At 41.4% G+C, this 19,483-nt stretch overlaps 1 protein-coding gene across 2 annotated transcripts; it reads right to left on the bottom strand.

The window, feature by feature from the left end:
* Positions 1-6,788: 6,788 nt before the first annotated feature.
* On the bottom strand, positions 6,789-18,964 carry PDIK1L (PDLIM1 interacting kinase 1 like). Of its 2 annotated transcripts, none has more exons than XM_044237493.1 (3): positions 18,875-18,964; positions 16,175-16,476; positions 6,789-10,663 (listed from the first exon to the last, which is right to left on the bottom strand). In XM_044237493.1, exons 2-3 carry the CDS (start codon positions 16,457-16,459, stop codon positions 9,923-9,925), a joined length of 1,026 nt encoding a protein of 341 aa, XP_044093428.1. In that variant the 5' UTR covers positions 16,460-16,476; positions 18,875-18,964; the 3' UTR covers positions 6,789-9,922. The 2 variants fall into 2 exon arrangements, with proteins under 2 accessions (XP_044093428.1, XP_044093429.1); XM_044237494.1 differs by lacking the exon at positions 18,875-18,964 and adding an exon at positions 18,377-18,404.
* Positions 18,965-19,483: the final 519 nt, after the last annotated feature.

The raw sequence follows: 19,483 nt of genomic DNA, 5'->3' as shown, positions 1-19,483 counted from the left end.
GCTTATTAAGGATACGGTTCGAATCTCCCATGTTCTTACAGAATTTTTGTTTGTTTATTGGCCTATCAGTTACTAAGATTGGTGTGTTAATAAAGCCCATGAGGGGAGGGTGGCTTTGTCCAGTTCTCTCCGTGGCATTTTGAGGCTATGGTATTAGATGCATACCAGTTTAGAAATGTTCTCTTTCTCCCCCTCTGCTGAACTGAACTTCGTCATTATATAACGACCCTCTTTATCTCTAGTGATGCTTTTTGCCTTAATATCACTTTTATTTATTTCTTTAGCCTAGTATTTCTCTTCCCCAACTTTGTTGGTCTGTGTTCTGATGTTTAGATCTGCCTTTAGTAAATAGAACATCATTGGATTTTTTTTTAAGATTTTATTTATTTATTTGACAGGGAGAGAGCACAAGTAGGTAGAGAGGCAGGCAGAAAGAGAGAGGAGGAAGCAGGCTCCCCGCCGAGCAGAGAACCCGATGCGGGACTCGATCCCACAACCTTGAGATCATGACTTGAACGGAAGGTAGAGGCTTAACCCACTGAGCCACCCAGGCGCCTGGATTTTGTTCTTTTATTTGGCCTGGCATCCTTATCTCTAAACTCATTCATTGAGATTAATTTATTTTTATTTACATTTCTCATCTTGGAATGTATATTTGTAGTTTTGTACTTTCTCCCTCTCTTAATTTTTTTAAAAATTAGCAGGGGAATCTGCTTAAGGTTCTCTTCCTCTCTCTCCCCTTCTGTTCTACCCCCTGCTCATGCACACTCATTCTATCAAATAAATGAACAAATCTTTAAAAAAATTTTTTTAATGATTTTATTCATTTATTTGACAGAGAGGAGCAAGCTGGGGGAGCAGCAGAAGGAAAAGCAGGCTTCCCGCTGAGCAGGGAGACCAATGCGGGGCTCGATACCAGGACCCTGGGATCATGACCCAGCCGAAGGCAGAGCTTCACTGACTGACCCACCTAGGTGCCCTGCAAATTATGAATTTAAAAAAAAAAAAAGATTTTTTAAATTATTTATTTGACAGAGATCACAAGTAGGCAGGGAGGCAGGCAGAGAGCGAGGGGGAAGCAGGCTCCCCGCTGAACAGAGAGCTTGATGCGGGGCTTGATCCCAGGACCCTGAGATCATGACCTGAGCCAAAGGCTTTAACCCACTGAGCCACCCAGGCACCCCCCAAATTATGAATTCTTAAAGGTAATTTTATTTCCCCCTTTTCCCAGGGCCAAAGGTGATACAAGCAAGTTTTAACTGTCCTCCCTTCTGGGTGCCAGTGTTTGTCTCGTATCAGCCCTTGTGCTGTGGTTATTATCCTTTGGGGTCTCCCATCAGTGTTTCCATCTTGGAAAGGCCCTGGGAATTCTCTGTATCCTATGTCCTATGCAGACAGGGAAGGAGGATGTTATGGTGTCCAGGCGTTGGCAGGCTCCCTGAGGGTTAAGAACGATTTGGGTATTTACTTTCCTCTCTACTTCATTTTGGGGCTTGGCACATTCCTAACTTTCATGGCAGCTCTAGCAGCATAGTAAAAAAGAATTAAAAAAAAAAAACAAACCTTTCTTTATGCAACATTTTAATTTTTTTCATCAGGAGGATCCCTTAGGTCTCTAATTCACCATATTGTTGGGAAAAAGTTTAAAACATAGGTTTCATGATCACAACTCCTATTTTTTTTTAATGACATTTAATGGTCTTTTTATACATTTTAATATTATGAGTTTTATATGGTATAACTGTGTATATTATTATTTATAATGATATCATTTAACACACAACTACCCAGGGAGGTAGGTATCATTATTTTACCTTATTTTATTTTAATTCCGGTGTAGTTAACATACGGTATTATATTAGTTTCTGGTGTACAATATAGTGATTCAACACTCCCATATTTACTGCGGAGAAGTAGACATTACTATCTCTATTTTACAGATGAGGAAACATAGGCTCCAAGTTCTGCCCAAGGTTACACCAACTATATGGCTGAACAGGGACTTAGCCGTTGGTTTTTACCCTCCACAGGTTCTTAAACTTTGGTGGAAGACATGGACCCCCTTGAGAATCCGAGGAAAGCTCTAGATCCTCTTCCAAAAACATGTACATTGTTACCAATACACTAAAATTGCAGGGGGCTTGATATCCTACAAAATCTGTCCATGGATTCTACTTGAAGAATCTGTGTTTGTTATAATACTGAGAGCAGATGCTGGAACAAAAAGACACATTCGTTTTTTAGCCTTGATCACAAGTTCCCATTCCTCTGCCTGTCTTCCAAGACCCTTTGTATTCCGATCCCTCTGTCTTCGTGCACTCTGTGTCCTGACATGCATTCCCCGAAACAGCCCTTCCGGGCATCTGCATGATCTCTCTTCAGTTCGTGGCTTGGCTCTGTGCAGTGAGAAGCAGTGACTAAGATAATGGGCTCTCATAGCCTGGGTTCAGATCCTGAGCACACTGTAGACCAAGGGTGGGTTATCTTTCCTCCTGGTGCCTCTGTTGCTTTAGCTGTAAATGGTGAAGAGTGTTAAGTACTTTGCAGGGTTGTTTGGATTCTGTGAGTCAATGCACGGAAAGCATTCAGAGCAGAGAGGGGCACCCAGGGACTGCAGATATGTTTGAGGTGGTTTTACTCTTCTCCCCTGCAAAGTGGGTCATTATTTGCATCCTCCAGCTCAGTGGTCAACTAGGAGAGGATTCTTGTAAATAAAATAGTTCTGCTATTATTTTTTTTAAACCAAACATTGTCACTTTTTTTTTGTAGTTTCACATTTTTATTTAAACTCCAGCTAGTTAACACACATAAATTCAATAGTTTTAAAAAGTATCTTAAAAAGTCCCAGGCACACGGTGGTGCTAATTTCTTTTCTTTTCTTTTTTTTTTTTTTTAAAGATTTTATTTATATATTTGGCAGAGAGAGAGAGATCACAAGCAGGCAGAGAGAGAGGAAGGGAAGCAGGCTCCCCGCCAAGCAGAGAGCCCGAGGTGGGGCTCGATCCTAGGACCCTGGGATCATGACATGAGCCGAAGGCAGAGGCTTAACCCACTGAGCCACCCAGGCGCCCCAGTGGTGCAAATTTCTTGAAAGGCAATTTTCCAATTGCCATTTGAAGAGGGCAATAGTGCTTTCTGTGCTGGAGGCTTAGGGCTTCACTTGTCCCAGTGGAGAGAAAAGTGCTTTGCTTTTAAAGTCTCAAGGGCAATGAAATGGCTCAAAGTGTTGAAGGACAGGAGGACCAGCAACCCGACCCACCTCGGCAAAGGTGGGGTCTCCTGAGACTGAAGGGATGGACGGTGTATTGCTGATTTCTGTGAGAATTGAGCTCCAATAGTGACCCATGGCAGAGAGATTTCTGACGGCAAGGAATAGGCCTAAGGCCTCGGTGTTTGAGTAGGGCTGGCCTAGGGATTTAGTCAGTAAGCGGCTCAGTGGACAGAGTTAAGGCCAGAGGACTTTCTCCAGGTCTGGTGGATGATTCTAGAGAAGTTCTCTCTAATCATGGTTGTTCCAGAAGGGTGAAGGAATGTGATGGTTCTTATGTCTTGGTGTCTTTGAGGAAATTTATAGTGACACATTGTGTGTTTTGTTTTCTCAACCAAGGGCCAGGGATGTGTGACCTTCCTTTGTAAGTCTCATAATCCTTTCCATTAGTAATTTTCCATGTCGAATTGACTCATTGCATCTTAGAACTGGAAGGGCTCCTAGCTAGCTAGTGCTAATGGTAATGAATTACCACCCCATTGGACTCTTTTGGTCCTATGTCCCTAAAAGAAATCCTAAAGTCACGCAATTTCTTTTCTCGGGCTAAAGTGAATCCAGATAATCATGTAATTTATTCTCAAAGAACATTTTCTTCTCCGCAGCCCACTGTAGGCCATAGGCACTGTCATTCCTTTGAAATACTAGAAGACCCACCATATTGATATGATTAGAGCAGAAGGGTTGAGGTCATATTCACATAAAATTTTACTTATAATTCTAGTGGGTCCACTGAAAAGGCTGGATTCCCTTGTTAGATTCCTGCTTAAGAAGCCCAGTCCTACAATAACATACCTGATAATGATTTAATGCATTATGTCTTCTGTTTCTCAGAAACAGTCTGAAAATGAAGATAGGGACTTGAGTTTGGGGTGGGGTGCTGAAACGGGTCTGTGCTGTTGGTTGTTAGAAGGTAAGCGAATCTAAAAAATACTACTACACTGTGACTTTTTGCCTATCCTACAGTCTGACCAGTACTGTTTCAATTGTAATATTTTACCATTTTCACATTAGAATCGCCAATACTTAAAAATTACTAATGTCGGGACACCTGGGTGGCTCAGTTGGTTGAGCGGCTGCCTTCGGCTCAGGTCATGATCCCAGTGTCCTGGGATCGAGTCCCACATCGGGCTCCTTGCTTGGCAGGGAGCCTGCTTCTCCCTCTGCCTGCCACTCTGTCTGCCTGTGCTCGCTCTCGCTTCTCTCTCTATGACAAATAAATAAATAAAATCTTAAAAAAAAAAATACTAATGTGAGTACCCTTCCTACTGAAATTCTCATTTTATTTTATTTTTTAAATATTTTATTTATTTATTTGACAGACAGAGATCACAAGTAGGCAGAGAGGCAGGCAGAGAGAGAGGAGGAAGCAGGCTCCCTGCCGAGCAGAGAGCCCGATGTGGGGCTCAATCCCAGAACCCTGAGATCATGACCCGAGCTGAAGGCAGAGGCTTTAACCCACTGAGCCACTCAGGCGCCCCGAAATTCTCATTTTATTAATATGAGATGGATCCTAAGGATCAGTTTTTTAAAAATTTAAATGACTTTATTGAAGTATAAATGATGTAAAATAAAGTACCTAAATTTAAGTACTGTGGTGAATTCTTATATATGTATGAAACCTATGAATATACCCATCATCCCGTTTCCCCTGAAATCACAGGCAGACATTTTCCTGAGGGAGAGGATGTTAATGCCTTCATCAGATTCTCCCAAAGGGGAGAAAAATGAAAGCTACTAAGCCTGGCTCATTGAGAGACCATTCATTCATTCAACGTATTGTCAATATTAGAACACAATTAACAACAATGGCTACCATTTGAGAACTGAATGTGCCAGGTATTATGCCAGGCACTTTACCTACATTATCTCTGACCCTGAGAAAAATTCTGAAATGTACATATCATCATCCAGTGTATCATCTCCATTTTACAGATACGAAAACTAAGGCTCAGAATGAAGGGACTTGCCCAAGGCCACATATTAATTAGGCAGGTATTTGCAAAAGCTAGCGTTTAATAGATCTGCTACGGCAAACCTATCCTTTAGCTGCTAGGCCATGATGCCTTCAGTAATACCAAGTTGCCTAACTTCGGTTCAGAACAAGCTTAGCTTGAAATACCAGGACTGAGCAGGAAGTGAAAGAGCGAAGTCAAAGACATCTTTTTTTTTTTTTTTTTTTCAAACAATTCCTTCTAACCAATGAGAAATCATTGCAAAAGAGAAAGTACTGCCTTTAAGAGACGCAGGACAGCCCTGAGCCCTCAAGAGGTGTGGCGGGAAGGTTTTCTCAAGTAGGAGTTATTATCTAACCACAAACCAACTGTCTGTCATTACACTGCATTTCACAGGACGTCTATGATTGGTTGACTAGGAGAGCAACGTTTGAATTTAAAGAAAAGACCAAAACAACCAGAAGTCAGTCCTTCAGTGAGGAAGATAAAGCTTTGTTGTTAGAGAAACCTCCAACTGGAGTCTGAGATTAGGTTCTAAAACCCTTAGACCATTACCACCCTAACTGGTGTATTACTATTCATTTCACCAAGAAACCAGTCCGTTTTAAGTAAAACCCATTAAGAAGATACATAAAAACCAGTGAATGTTCTTTGTAAACTGCCAAGGATTACAAAAAAGCTAGTAAATGCAAATATTTATAGTTTAAGATGCAATGAAAAAAAATTAATCACTAAATAGAAAGCCAGATTTGCCTGTCTACAAAGGCTATGCCAGGACAAGGTGGCAGTCAGAAGCAGCCACAATTCCTGATGCCTGCTTTCCTATTTGTCACTAGATCACATGTAGCATTAATGTTTTCTGTCTCCCATCTTTCCCTCTGCTGCTCCTTTGGACTAGTAAGTGCACTGTGTCTTCAGTACTTTATTCTGAAGAAGGCATCTATAATAAAAGCTATAAAAGAAAAAAGCAGGCCAGCTGACTTTATAGAAAGGAAACCATGCTTTCAAGTTATAGCTTGAAATAATACCTCTTCCTAGCACATTTACCATATTTCATTCTGAGTCTGGGATAAATCTTCATCTTAATGAGATAGAAGGGTTAATGAAAAAAATCATTTATTTTAGGCAATACAAGTTCTTCTGACAAAAACAGCAAGAAAGCATTAAAACTGGAGAACTTGAGAAATGCCTGGGTGGCTCAGTCAGTGAAGCATCTGCCTTCAGCTCAGGTCATGATCCCAGAGTCCTAGGATTTAGTCTTGCATCAGGCTCCTGGCTCAGCAGGGAGCTTCTCCCTCTGACTGCTGCTCCCCCTGCTTGTGTGCTCTCTCTCTGACATAAATAAATTCTTAAAATAAAATTGGAGAATTTTAAATGCTGAAAGAAATTCCTATATTTCAATAATCTTTTCCTCAGCAATAGCTTCTATTACAGAAAGTTTCACTTAAGAAGGCTGAATGAAAATGACATTGTTTCAAATTTTATACCCTCTATTTTATGTTCCTGAAGTAAACCAGTACAGAACTAGACAGAGCCACCAAATCAACAATATAAAATTTTCAGGGTAGTTTTTTTTTGTTGAAACTCACTTTATTTAAAAAAAAAAAAACAGTCATGAACAATAAATTACAATCATTTCCCCCTTTTATAAATTCTTCATAAAATATATTTGACAATTTTAAAAGAAAATCTCAAAAGTTGCTTTCATTTTTGAAGTGCTGATGACTTATTTTTTGACCATTTTGTCATGCTGGTGAATTATTTTGTAGCTGCTACAATAGTTTGATTGATAAACATTTTACAATTAAAAACAACAACAACAACAACAAAGAGGAAAAAACAGACCAGCAGAAAGAACTATTCAGTGTGCTATTTATCTGACACTTAACACTTACTTCATCATAATGACAAAGTATCCCTTAGCACCAAAAATCTACAGGAACCCCGTCTTTCTAAGTGACAACTAGTGCAAAATAACATTCTAGGAACTAACTGTACAACCCCATATTTTAACTGGCCACAGCTGCCTATAAGCTTATTTGAAATATTTGGTCTTTTCTTCAATTAAGACAAATTTCATAAAACACTATAAACCATGGCAAGAGACTCTGAGGAATAATTGTTTATTGAGTACCTATTATGGGCAAGGCACTGTGCACAAATTTTTGCTTTCATTTTTCCTCTAGCAAATAAATATCCAGGAATTTCCAAGTATCATCAACCTTCTTTTATTTCTTACTCCTGGCTGGAAAAGGCCTGTGGCTGTAGGCCATTTTTTTAAATTGTCATTTTACCACCGGACCTTTAGTGCTGAGCTCACAGTAGGTACTGAATAAATACCTCCTGATTGAAAAAAAAAACAAAGACAAAGAATTTACTATCCTTTTGCTTGGTATCATAGACTATTTTAGAATATAAGGACTTGAGAAAATTCCAAGAGAAACTTCCTGATCACCTCATACCTTTGCTGCCAATGAAAGAAAGAATTCACTTCACAGGTGAAATCTTTCAAAATAAATGATAATTGTTAGCTATTTTAAATGAGGCAAGACCAAAAACTATGTACTTAGGAAACGGGGGTTCCAAGCACATAGATATTTGAAGAGCAAACGAAGCACTGGCCCACTACCACCAAATCACCATGAATCTCTGCTGAAATGCCATTTACTGATGCAACATGATGATTCTTCCCACTTCCAGTAACTCAATCTCCTTGGCCAGATCTGTGTTACAGTAATTTGGAGATCCACAGGGTCAATTATCATGAGGTTCCAGTGTATTTCCACCTCTCATTTCCAAAAAAATCTTGTATTTATTAGCTTGAAAGTGATGTTCAAAGTATATGATTTTTTTAATTTTAAAAGGTTTTAAGAAAAAAATAGAGAAGGTTTTATCTCAGTAAAACCTTTCATTCCAAATTTTAAACTTCCAGGCCAATGAATGCAGAATTCAGAAATTTTACATACTCTAATTCTTTGTGCTTTTTCACCTTCTCAAGTTCTCAAATATATTTTAAGTAAGGAAAATATGATAGCAAAATTCCAAAAGTTATGGAAGTTCGAAAAAGCTGAGGAGGAGACACACTGGGTGTCAACTATGCTTTAATTAAGAAATAAACAAACAAAAAAACTCAGAAAAAAAAGCTGAGGAGACTATGCAACTCTTAATAATTTTGGTATTCTTATATATATATATATATATATATATTTTTTTACTTTGACCAAAGATTCTAGTGCTTTATAAAGACTAACCTAGATACAATGGCCTTAAAGTCTATCTAACCTTAAAGGCTAATATTCTGTTTTAGCAAAACTTTCTTAGACTTTAATTATCTGCATTTATAGGAAAACAAATTGGAGACAACCATCTAGGGTTAAAAATCAAACTAACTTCAATTAGAGTAACAGTCTATTGGTTTTTGACATAGACCATACCAAGTGATTGTATAAAATCGGTAACTTGCAAGTTGAAAGATATAGTGGATGCCACAATATTTCATCCATTTACCACGCTGTATAGGTATCATCTCCCACTTCAGAAAAAGGTGATCAACATTTAACACAACCATATCACTATCATTACTGTGTTAAATTAGGCAAGAGAAAACAGCATTAGTGCCAAAACGAAAGAAATTCCAGTGATTAAACAAGAGACCGTATCAGGACAGGCAATGTGAGGGTAGAGCTCATTTGATTTCTTCAACTTTATGCTGAGGCTTAGACAGTCTTGAAATCAAAACTTACTGTATCAAGTAGTAGAGTTCATATATTGCAAAGTTTTCAGAAACAGAGGAATCCTGTGTTCAGATTTGTATCAGATTGCAGATGCTCAAGCGTAGACATGTTCCAGTGCAATGGTTTAATTGGTTAATTGAATCCTTGGTTACCTAAAGAAGGTACGACCGAATCATCAAGGTCCTTGCCAACCTGTTACCACATGATTGCATGGCTACTTCAACTCCTGCAGCTATAGGGCACTGGAGAGCTCAAACATACTTCAGCAGCTTTGGATCACTTAATTTTATGCTTAATTGGATAACTTTAGACCCTCCAAAATGATGCCTTAAAAAAAGCCATATAATATTACAAAAATAAAAAGTGTAGTATGATTTCATTAGAGGGAGGGGCAGGGTAGGAAGATGAGGGAAGGTTCTTTTATTTTTCATCACTGATTTCACCAGCAAATCTCAAAAACCCAAACCTACATCAAATAATTTAAACAGAAGTGGCATTTTCTTCATATGGAATGCAAAATGCACACATTCACATACTTACATATACATAAATATATACATATATGTTTCCTTTACAAAGCTTCAAAGGTTGCATTGCCAGCATGCAAACCTCTTCTTCCATGGAAATTCCTAATACTGACAAGGAATGTCTAAAATACTTGAGACTTATTTCCAGAGACCTGGACTTTCTTCTCTTCTTGGCTCTTAGAGAATTTTCCTGCCAAACTTCTACCAATGATCATTTTTAAAAATGTACACCCACATTGGTAATACACATTTAAAACATACTAACAAAATGGCCAGCTTGGACTTAACAAAAATGAGGAAAAAAAACACCCCACAATAAAATCTAAACCCTTAAAAGGTGGAGTTTAGCTTTTTATATTCTTTTCAGCCACATTATGTTGTTGCATCACTGTTAAAACATAAGCAGCATATCATCCAAGATATTTGCAAACAATGTATGTGTCACGTTTCCCAGCTGCTATCTTTAAATGCAATTTGTACTAATCTGAGTTCTAGTTCAAAAGCATCTGGACGATCCTGAGGGTTTGCAGCCAGCATTTCTTTAATCAGTTGTTTCATCCGCCCATTCATAGACTTTTTCTTCACAGGAATGAGAAGTTCCATTTTGGGATTTTCCAGAAGCGCCTCTCCAACAGGCACAATCTCAGTTCCTTGTTTTACGTAACTCCCCAAGAGTTCCTTCTTTGTCTCTGTGTCGATGAACGTGATCCTTTCCAGCATTGCCCAGATGATAATCCCCAGAGCGAAGATGTCCGCTTTTGCTGTGTAATGTCCCTCCCACACTTCAGGAGCCATGTAGAAATCTGTTCCACAGGCTGTGGAAAGGAAACACTTGTTTACACTGACAGGTTCTTCTGGATTCTGCCCAGAGGCTGAACAAACTTTACTGAGACCAAAATCAGCCACTTTCAGTGTGGGTTCCAAGTCACTGGTATCCAACCTGCTTTGTGAAATCAGGATGTTATCAGGCTTAAGATCTCGGTGAATGATCTGGTTTTTATGCAAGAAAGCCAGAGCACTGCTCAGCTGAAGCATAAAGCTGGTGTTAGTTTTACGATTGGGTTTCCTGGACAACAGATATTCATTCATATCTCCGCCGTCACAAAAATCCATCACAAACCACAAGTAATAGGCGCTTCTGGGATCAAAGGCAATTTCTCCTTTTAATGAAGTCTCTACAAGCTACAAGAGGGGGAAAAACAGATTACAGTCATCTGTACAGTTTATACAATTCAGCTACAGAAAAAGAATAACTAACTGATTAATAAGTTGGACTCCCAATTTTAAGTGGAAATTTCATGAATGTTTTATTTGGTCAATGCTCTCATATGTGCATTTTATTTTAAATTTCAGTACTTCAAACTGCTCCTAATGAATGCATACCAAATCTCTAAGTCAGGAGGTAAAAAGTTATTTTAAAATAGCTTTAGGGGGAGCCTTGGTGGCTCAGTAGATTAAAGTCTCTGCCTTCGGCTCAGGTCATGATCCCAGGGTCCTGGGATTGAGCCCTGCATTGGGCTCTCTGCTCAGCGGGGAGCCTGCTTTCCCTGCCTTTCTCCCTGCCACTCTGCCTATTTGTAATCTCTCTGTCGAATAAATAAATAAAATCTTTAAAAATAAATAAATAAATAAATAAATAAAAATAAAAAGCTTTAGGGGCACCTAGCTGGCTCAGTTGGTAAAGCATGGGATTCCTGATCTCAGAGTCATGAGTTTAAGTCCTACACTGGGCATAAAGCTTACTAAGTCATAAACAAACAAACATTTTATTTTTAAAAGTATCCAACTGGCTATACATTTTCTGCATGAGTTAATGGAGCTGAACTTTACCTACCTACACAATAGCTTCATAAAAAAATTGACATTTCAGCAGCTAGTAGACCTGGGAGATTGCCAGCTGAGGTATAAACATCAATTAGGAAGGTCTATTCAATTAAACTGCCTGAAATATATTTCTTGTTCATTGGACATACACTATTAACATTATACAATCTATAAAATTAGAAGAGAAATGATCAGGAACACTAGTTGTTAGGGAAATAAAAGCCTTGCGGCGCCTGAGTGGCTCAGTCGTTAGGCGTCCACCTTTGGCTCTGGTCATGATCCCAGGGTCCTGGGATCGAGCTCTGCATTGGGCTCTCTGAAAAGCCTGCTTTTCCCTCTCCCACTCCCCCTGCTTGTGTTGTGTTCCCTCTGTTGCTGTCTCTCCCTCTGTCAAATAAATAAAATCTTAAAAAAAAAAAAGGAGGGACACCTGGGTGGCTCAGTTGGTTAAGCAGCTGCCTTCGGCTCAGGTCATGATCCCAGTGTCCTGGGATCAAGTCCCGTATCAGGCTCCTTGCTGCCACTCTGCCTGCCTGTGCTCTCTCTCTCTCTGACAAATAAATAAATAAAATCTTAAAAAAAAAAAAGAAAAAAAGAAAAAAAAAAAAGGAAATCAAGCCTTCCTGTAGTCACTGATAAAAATAAAGACTGCCATTATTACTTCATAAACTTCTACAGGCAGAATGCAAATATACTGTCTATCTCTATCACTATATGGCTTCTAAAAACCAATTTATAAAAAAAAACATATTTACGTTTTGATATAAAAATTCAAATATGAGTTTGTATATTTCTTTTTTTTTTTTTTTCAAGATTTTTTTATTCATTTGAGAGACAGTGAGAGAGAGAATGGCTGAGGGAGAGGGAGAAGCAGACTACCCGCTGAGCAGGGAACCCCAGTACTCCAGAATCTGAGCCAAAGGCAGATGTTTAACCAAATGAACCAAATGAACCACCCAGGCACCTCAGAGTTTGTATATTTCTTTGCCTCAAGCTGAAAACCTAGAATAAGTTGCTATTTTATTTGTTATCATTATCAAATTATAATTCTGTGACCTGAAATTCAAGAATATTGATTACTTCACCGAATATGAACTACCATTCTAAAATATAGCATACAATACTTTGAAAGTATGTCCCATGGTGCCTTTTCAGACCCACTGAATAGAATATAGCATACAATACTTTGAAAATATGTCCCATGGTGCCTTTTCAGACCCACTGAATAGAAACTCAGTAGGGAAGCTGAAGAGTTGTTGAAGAATGAACTGCAAGTTTACATTTAAGTGTACTAGTACTTCCTCTTGTCATTTGGATGGCAGAAGCAAAGAACACCTTTCACTCCATCTCCCCCAATGGCAAACAGCTGTAATTGCAACCGTCTGCAGATGTCTAATGCTTGCATTTTCTTTGTTGCGTGTTTGCCAGTGAGCCAGAAAATGAAAGACTAGAAAGGTACAGATCACACAATTCTTTACCAGGTGCACTGTTACTAAATATGCCGAGATGAAAGATCAGTGCCATTACTCTTCCTTCATTTTCTCTCTTCTTCTGTCTTACTCTCAAAAGCAAACTTCTAAATAACTTTGAGCAACACAAAGTCCCAGCATTCAAAGAATGGTTTAGAGTAAGGTGAGACAGTAAATATTTTAGGCTTGACAAGTCACATAAGGTTTCTGTTCCATATTTTTCTTTCTTTTCCTTAAACAACTCTTTAAAAATGTCAAAACTATTTTTAGCATCTGGGCCAAATAAAAAATTGCCTGAGGGCTATAGTTTGAGGGATGCTCGTTGAGAGAGCCCAATCCACTTATTTCCATGTGTAAAGAATGTAGAGTCATTGGTTCTCTTGCCTAAAGTCCTTCAACAGTTTCCCTGTTCTCTTAGGATACAGTCTAAGGTCTTGAACATGGGCTATGGGATCTTCTGACCCTGCTGACCTTTCTAGTTTCATGTAAAACAACTCTGCGGGCATGGTACAGTCTTACTATATTCTTTCAATTCTTAGAATGCTTTGTACTTTTTGCTTCAAAACATCTGTATGTACAGTTCTTTCTGGCTGGCAAGTTTTCTCACTCACATGGCTAACTCCTCTTTACCCTTTAATTTTCAGTTGAAACAACTCATAATGCCTGAACCCTAGGTTATGTCAGGTTCTCTCTCATATGCTCTTATATCATTCTGTATCTCTCATTCATGACACTGATTACAAGTTATACAGACTGGCACCAAGCTCCTATGTTGAGAATGTATCCTCTGTTAGTTAATTTGCTTTACATTTTCTTCTAGCTAAGTTTTTTAGCTATTACGAACTGACTTAATCATTCAGAACAAGGAAAATATCTAGAAGAACATGGAGAAAAAAAAAAAAACTTGTGTAGAGAATGGAGAAAGCCATGCATAGGGACTCTGTGGTCATGCTACAGATTTAACTGTTTTTACCAGATGTAAATTTAGAGAAGGCACTTGCTAAGTGTGTTGATCAATGTCTTGTTAATAAATCCACAGAAAAGACAATTTTAATAGAGCTTTTAACAGAGCTACGTATTACTGAGTACTTCCTATGTGCCAAGTATTTTACTGTATCATTTCTAATTTTGACAACTTCCATGGAAGGTAAAATTATTATTACTATTTTACATCTGAAGATATCGATGCTGGAAGAGATGGGTTATTTAGCCAAGATCATAGAGCTAGCAAAGTGCTACAAGTCAAACACAGGCCTATCAGCCTTTATTTATTTATTTTAAAATATTTTTAAAAATATTTTTTATTTTTGTGACAGACAGAGATCACAAGTAGGCAGAGAGGCAGGACAGGTGGCGTGGGGGAAGCTGGCTCCCTGCTGAGCAGACAGCCGGATGTGGGGCTTGATCCCAGGTCACTGGGATCATGACCTGAGCCAAAGGCAGAGGCTTTAACTCACTGCACTACCCAGGCACCCCCCTATCAGCCTTTAAAAGATAAAAGGGAGTACTAAATAAAAAGGTGTTTTAGATTAAAAAAAAAAAATCATTGAGTCAAGGCTGGAAGTACTTTACATCTTATTATTTTTATTATTTTTTAAAGTAATCTCTACAACTAACATGGGGCTCAAACTTACAACCCCAAGATCAAGAGTCACATGCTCTACTGACTGAGCCAGCCAAGTGCCCCAATACTTTACCTCTTAAAGGCTTGAATGACCACCTAATACTATAAAGGTTGCTTGATCTGGACTCAAGGATACCATTAGCACTAAATCATATATTTAAATGTCTTTGTATTTGTAGATCAGTTCAATGGCAAAGTTCATCAAAGTTCTATCCACTTTTAAGAGAGAGTGTGGTAAGAAGGTTTCCAGTATTTTCTATCAGTGCAACTTACATACTAAGCACTTTTAGAAAAGTAAACAATAGATGGAATAGAGGCTAAATAGTTGTGCTTTACAATTACTGTCTTAAGAGGTAAAACTTCAGGATATAGCAAGCTAAACTGCAATATGAATTAGGTTCTCAAGATTGATATTTGTTCACAATATAATGAAAGTTGCAAGCTTCTAATTAAACAGATCAATGTTTGTTTTCTTCGTTGTTCCTGGTCCAAAAGTTTTTGTTGTTTTAAAATCATACTTCTGTACCCTGATGGTTAAAATTCTGAATTTAGACATACTCATGGGAAGTTCATTTCCTTTTCCAAGAATGACTGGATTTAAATTCTTCTCTGGCCTTTAACTAGCTATGTCTTAAGTATCTTTTCTCTTTAACAAATACAGGCCTACTAGAGATTTTGATCTATACTAGAAGCCAGCCAACCAATCAACCAAATAAACAAATAAACCTTTTCTGTTTTCTTATGTTAATGCTTTCCCCAGGTCTACAAAAAAAGTAATTTGAAGGCAAGAGTAATTTGGAAGTTAAAGGGACACAAGTTTTAGCAGTCAGATAGTCTCCTACATTCAGTTACCAATCCTGCCACTTGCTGGGTATATGACTTGGATAAAGTCATTATTTATTCTAAGCCTCAATTTCTTCATTTGTAATAATGATAATAGTACTACCCTCACAGGATTGTTCTGAGCAACTGCCTTTAAAACACTTTGAGCACATAGTATGGAACTGAGTTGGAACCCAAATGTTAGCTACTAGCTCTATTAATAACATTCAAGTGCTATGCAACATACTTCATGAAAAATAACTAGAATTGCATGGTTAAGAAACCACACAACCCTCTAAAACAGCAAAGGCTTATATTCAAATCAGTGATTTATAAAGAAATGCCCAATTACCTATATGGGTGCTGCTATTGATTGTGGAGTTTTTCCTTTCCTTTTCTTTTTTTTTTTTAAAGATTTTATTTATTTATTTATTTGACAGAGAGAGATTACAAGTAGGCAGAGAGGCGGCAGGCAGAGAGAGGAGGAAGCAGGCTCCCTGCTGAGCAGAGAGCCCGATGCGGGACTCGATCCCAGGACCCTGAGATCATGACCTGAGCCGAAGGCAGCGGCTTAACCCACTGAGCCACCCAGGCGCCCGAGTTTTTCCTTTTCTTCTGGCTTTAGTTCCCCAAAACCTGATTTCAGATAAGTGAACTTATCAGACTCTAATCTTGATCACTTTTCTAGCTCCTATGTTGCCCCATTCCCATGCAGACTGGCAAGTACCATGGCATAACAGGTGGCTTATGTTATTTTTAGGTATTTGCATCACAGGTTTAAATAAAACCCTGTTTTAAAGCAAACATCTATTCAGTTCTTGGCAGACCCTTATCTACTCCTAACTATATAAACACCTGCATTTAAAAGTAGAAGCTCATCTGACTCATTTATTCCTCTTCTTGCTGACCAATACTAAGTTCAAGTTATATCTATTCCTATTCAACCACACATACCTGTAAATAAAGGGAAGAGTTAGAGCCGTGGGACATTTTTTGCACCATCCCATCTTTTTGTAGGATGCATTCCTCCAAGTGAATCACATTTGGATGTTGGCTCTTGATACTGCTTAGTGCCCAGAACTCACGCAGGGCTAGTTCAACATTTTCAGGTGCATGGCATCGAATTTTCTTCACCGCCACCCGTGCAGAGGTCTTTCTGATGACTGCTTCATACACAACACCGTAACTGCCTCGGCCTACCTCCCGTATTAGATCGTACTTTGGCTGGCTACTCACCATCTTCAAGGTCAAAGTTTCTGGAAAAATCAACAAAGTGCTCTGTTGAAATTAAGTACACTTGCTGGCCTGTATACCTTTTTATGTATGATTTAATTATCTGTCTCACTGCAGTGCTTGAAAGATATTTGTTATAACTTGGGCAAATCTAAATATTTGGATAGTAATAATAAAGCAGCTAACCCTTTGGTAGTACTTACCATGTATCAGGATCTGTTCCAAGCACTTCATAATATTAAATCCATTTAATCCTCACAACAATATTATGAAATAGATACTATTATGGTCATTTTATAGATAAGAAAACTAAAGCACAGAGAGTTTAAGCAACATGCCTAAGGTAAAAGAGCTACTGGTGGACCTGGGTTTTGAAACCAGGCCATCTGCCTCTGACATTCATAACCATAACCATTACACTACACTGCTGCCCATACAATCTGCTTCAAAATATTACTGTTAAAATAAACCAGAAAATTCATCATTCTTATTTACTGGTCATGAAAAAAGAAACTCCAGCATCTCCTTAAAGCTGACATACACAAAGTTCATAAAAATGTCAAAACAAAAACAAAAAACACCTGGCTTGTGCTTAGGGACTGAAAGTAGACCAGATTACATATAGAATTCAAAATGTGGTTTTTTTTTTTTAAGTAAACAAACTGTGTATGTCCCTATTTTAATTTTGTTTATGTTATTTCCTCATTTCTTGCAAAATAAATGAAAATAAACTCTGTGGAGAAAAATGGTCCTCTAAAAATAAAACAAGCTACTTAGAATATTGTTACCTTTCTGTTGTGAAATTTAAACAACACCTATTTAGATGTAGGCCATTTTTGCCACTAAAAACTGTCCTCTGACAGTGTTCTTTCAAATTCAAATTGATAAATGACTTAAAGGCAGAGGCCCTACAAAGAGGATGCTCATGAGTTGAATCAAGAAAGTCTAAAGTGTGCCACCTCATTCTCCGAAGAATGTTAAGATTCTACTGAGCTTCAGGAACAAATTCTTATTTGTGGATTGCCACAATGGGCAAGAGATTGTGCAATCTTTCCAATGCACAGTTTAGGGGGAACAAGAGGGTACTGACTCTTGAGCCTGAAAAACTGGGTACAGCTACTTTAAGTCCATAGGACAGATTTAGTAAAGAAAATGAAAGCTTCTGAGATTACTTCTTAGTCCCACTTCCTCTAACTGGAAGCCCCCTTCACATTCCTACTGTATTCCTAGTGTCTGACATCCTGCCACGGAATCCTGGCTCCAGCTCCACAGCAGACACTCTTTCCTGCTCTCCGTGGATCGCCAGTTACTATCTACCTCAAAGTGGCTCCAGTCTTGCAAGCTGTCCCATACCCGCACACGACAGAGCACCCGTGTCAGGCGGAGGGAGGGCGTTGATGAAATCCCTGGCTGCAAACCCAAGCGACCGGCCAGCACTTCCCGGGCCCTCGCGCGCGCCCCGCTGAGCCGGCGCCCGGCGGCCGGCGGGCCAGGCCACACACCTGCCGGGCCGGGGAAGGGCCAGTCCTGGGCAGAGGTGTTGTCCGACGCGGCCGCTCAGCGCCCAGCTCATTGGCCGAGTATCAGGCCCTCCCCCTCCCCCTCCCCGGCGGCGTCCAGACGAAACCCAGAGGGGATCCTCCCGAGGCCCTTCACCCCGAGGAGCCAGTCCCGCGGCTGTCCCAAATCCTCGGGGCTGGCGGATGAGGCCCGGGCCCTGGGGAGGAGACCAGGGACAGAAGAGGAGGCCGCAGCTGGGGCCGGTGGCCTGAGGGGTGCGGGCCGGAGGCCTGAGGAGCGTGGGGCCTTCCCTAGCATGACTCCGCTGACAGGTCTGTGACAGGCCTCCCGGGGAAGGAGGTGCATGCAAGGCCTTCGACTCTGCAGCAGGGCCTCAGTGCCAGGTTTGAGGGCCATATTTACCTCAGGGTAGCCGCCGCCGCTTCTCCCTCTCACGGGCTCTGCAGGCCGCCATTATCGGGCAGCTCGCGCCTCAGCCTCCGCGGCCTCCAGTCAGAGACCGGCGCGCGCCCCCGTGGTGCGCGCGGACACACCCCCTTACGCCGCGCGGCCCCGCCCCCCTCCGGCTTTCCGTAGCGCGAGCTGGGACGCCGAGCGCCTCCTTATTGGGCGCGCGCCTCGCCCTCCGCTAGCCTCCTCCCTCTCCCGTGGCTCGCTGTAGCCGGGAGTCGCCGAAGGTGTGCGCGCTCTGGAGCGCACCACTAGTGCCCCTCCCCGCAGGGGTGGCCGGGCCCCGGAACGGGGAGGCCGCTGCCCGCCAGAGCTCGGTCACCGTCCAGCCGCAGCGGGCGCGCACGTCCCGCGGGCTCCAGGGACGGTCTGCGGCAGCAGGTCCGGGCCTGGGGGTGCGCGCGCCCGCCGCGGCCTCCCCGTTCCCTCCCCGCCCCCCTTCCCACCTACCGAGCTGCGGGCAGGTGTGCGGGGGTCGCTGGGGCGGAACGCCTGGTGCATCTTCTTCGGATCGGGCTTGGGGTGCCTGCAGGACGCGGAGCTTTTCGGCTAGTTCGCGGGGAGGCGCGGTCCGAGCTGGGGGGCCTGGCGTCCGCCCAGCCGGGTGGGAGGCTGCACCTTTTGTCAGAGTCACTGAGCCATGTTTGCGGACGGTGCAGTTGCCCAGGCGGCGGCGGCGCGGGACTGGGTGCGATCATCTGGGAGGACGCCGTCCCCTGCCCCGCCGGCGCGGTGGTATCTCCCTTAAAGAAGCCGGCACCTCATTGTTCCCGGGCCGCAGCGGCCGGGAGTCGGGGGCGCCCTGCCCGGCGCGGGGAGGAAGGCGCGGCGGCCCCCGCACCTGGCCGCTGCAGCCCGCGCAGGCCCTGCGGGGCCGTGGCCCCAGCGGGGAGTCGGGATCCAGCCCACGCGCGGTCCGAGGCGGCCGGGGCCGGGATGGACCGCGAAGGCAGCCGTTCTCTCGGGGCGAGACGGACAGCGGTGTGTCAGATCCCGGCATTCAGTCGCCTGACAGCCAGCCCGGGACTGTCAGTGACTCAGAGACTCGGACCAGCCCAT

The sequence above is a fragment of the Neovison vison genome, chromosome 2 (assembly GCF_020171115.1).
Source record: "Neovison vison isolate M4711 chromosome 2, ASM_NN_V1, whole genome shotgun sequence".
NCBI classification, from domain to species: domain Eukaryota; kingdom Metazoa; phylum Chordata; class Mammalia; order Carnivora; family Mustelidae; genus Neogale; species Neogale vison.
The sequence above is the reverse complement of the archived record's forward strand: the minus strand, read 5'-3'. Positions and strand labels throughout refer to the sequence as shown.

What these genes read in the sequence shown, in the direction of transcription:
- PDIK1L (XM_044237493.1), bottom strand. Translation starts at nt 16,459, where the DNA reads ATGGTGAGTAGCCAGCCAAAGTACGATCTAATACGGGAGGTAGGCCGA. An exon ending in ACTCTTCCCTTTATTTACAG is followed by an intron (nt 10,664 to 16,174) that starts GTATGTGTGGTT and finishes CCCCTCTTGTAG; the next exon opens with CTTGTAGAGACTTCATTAAA.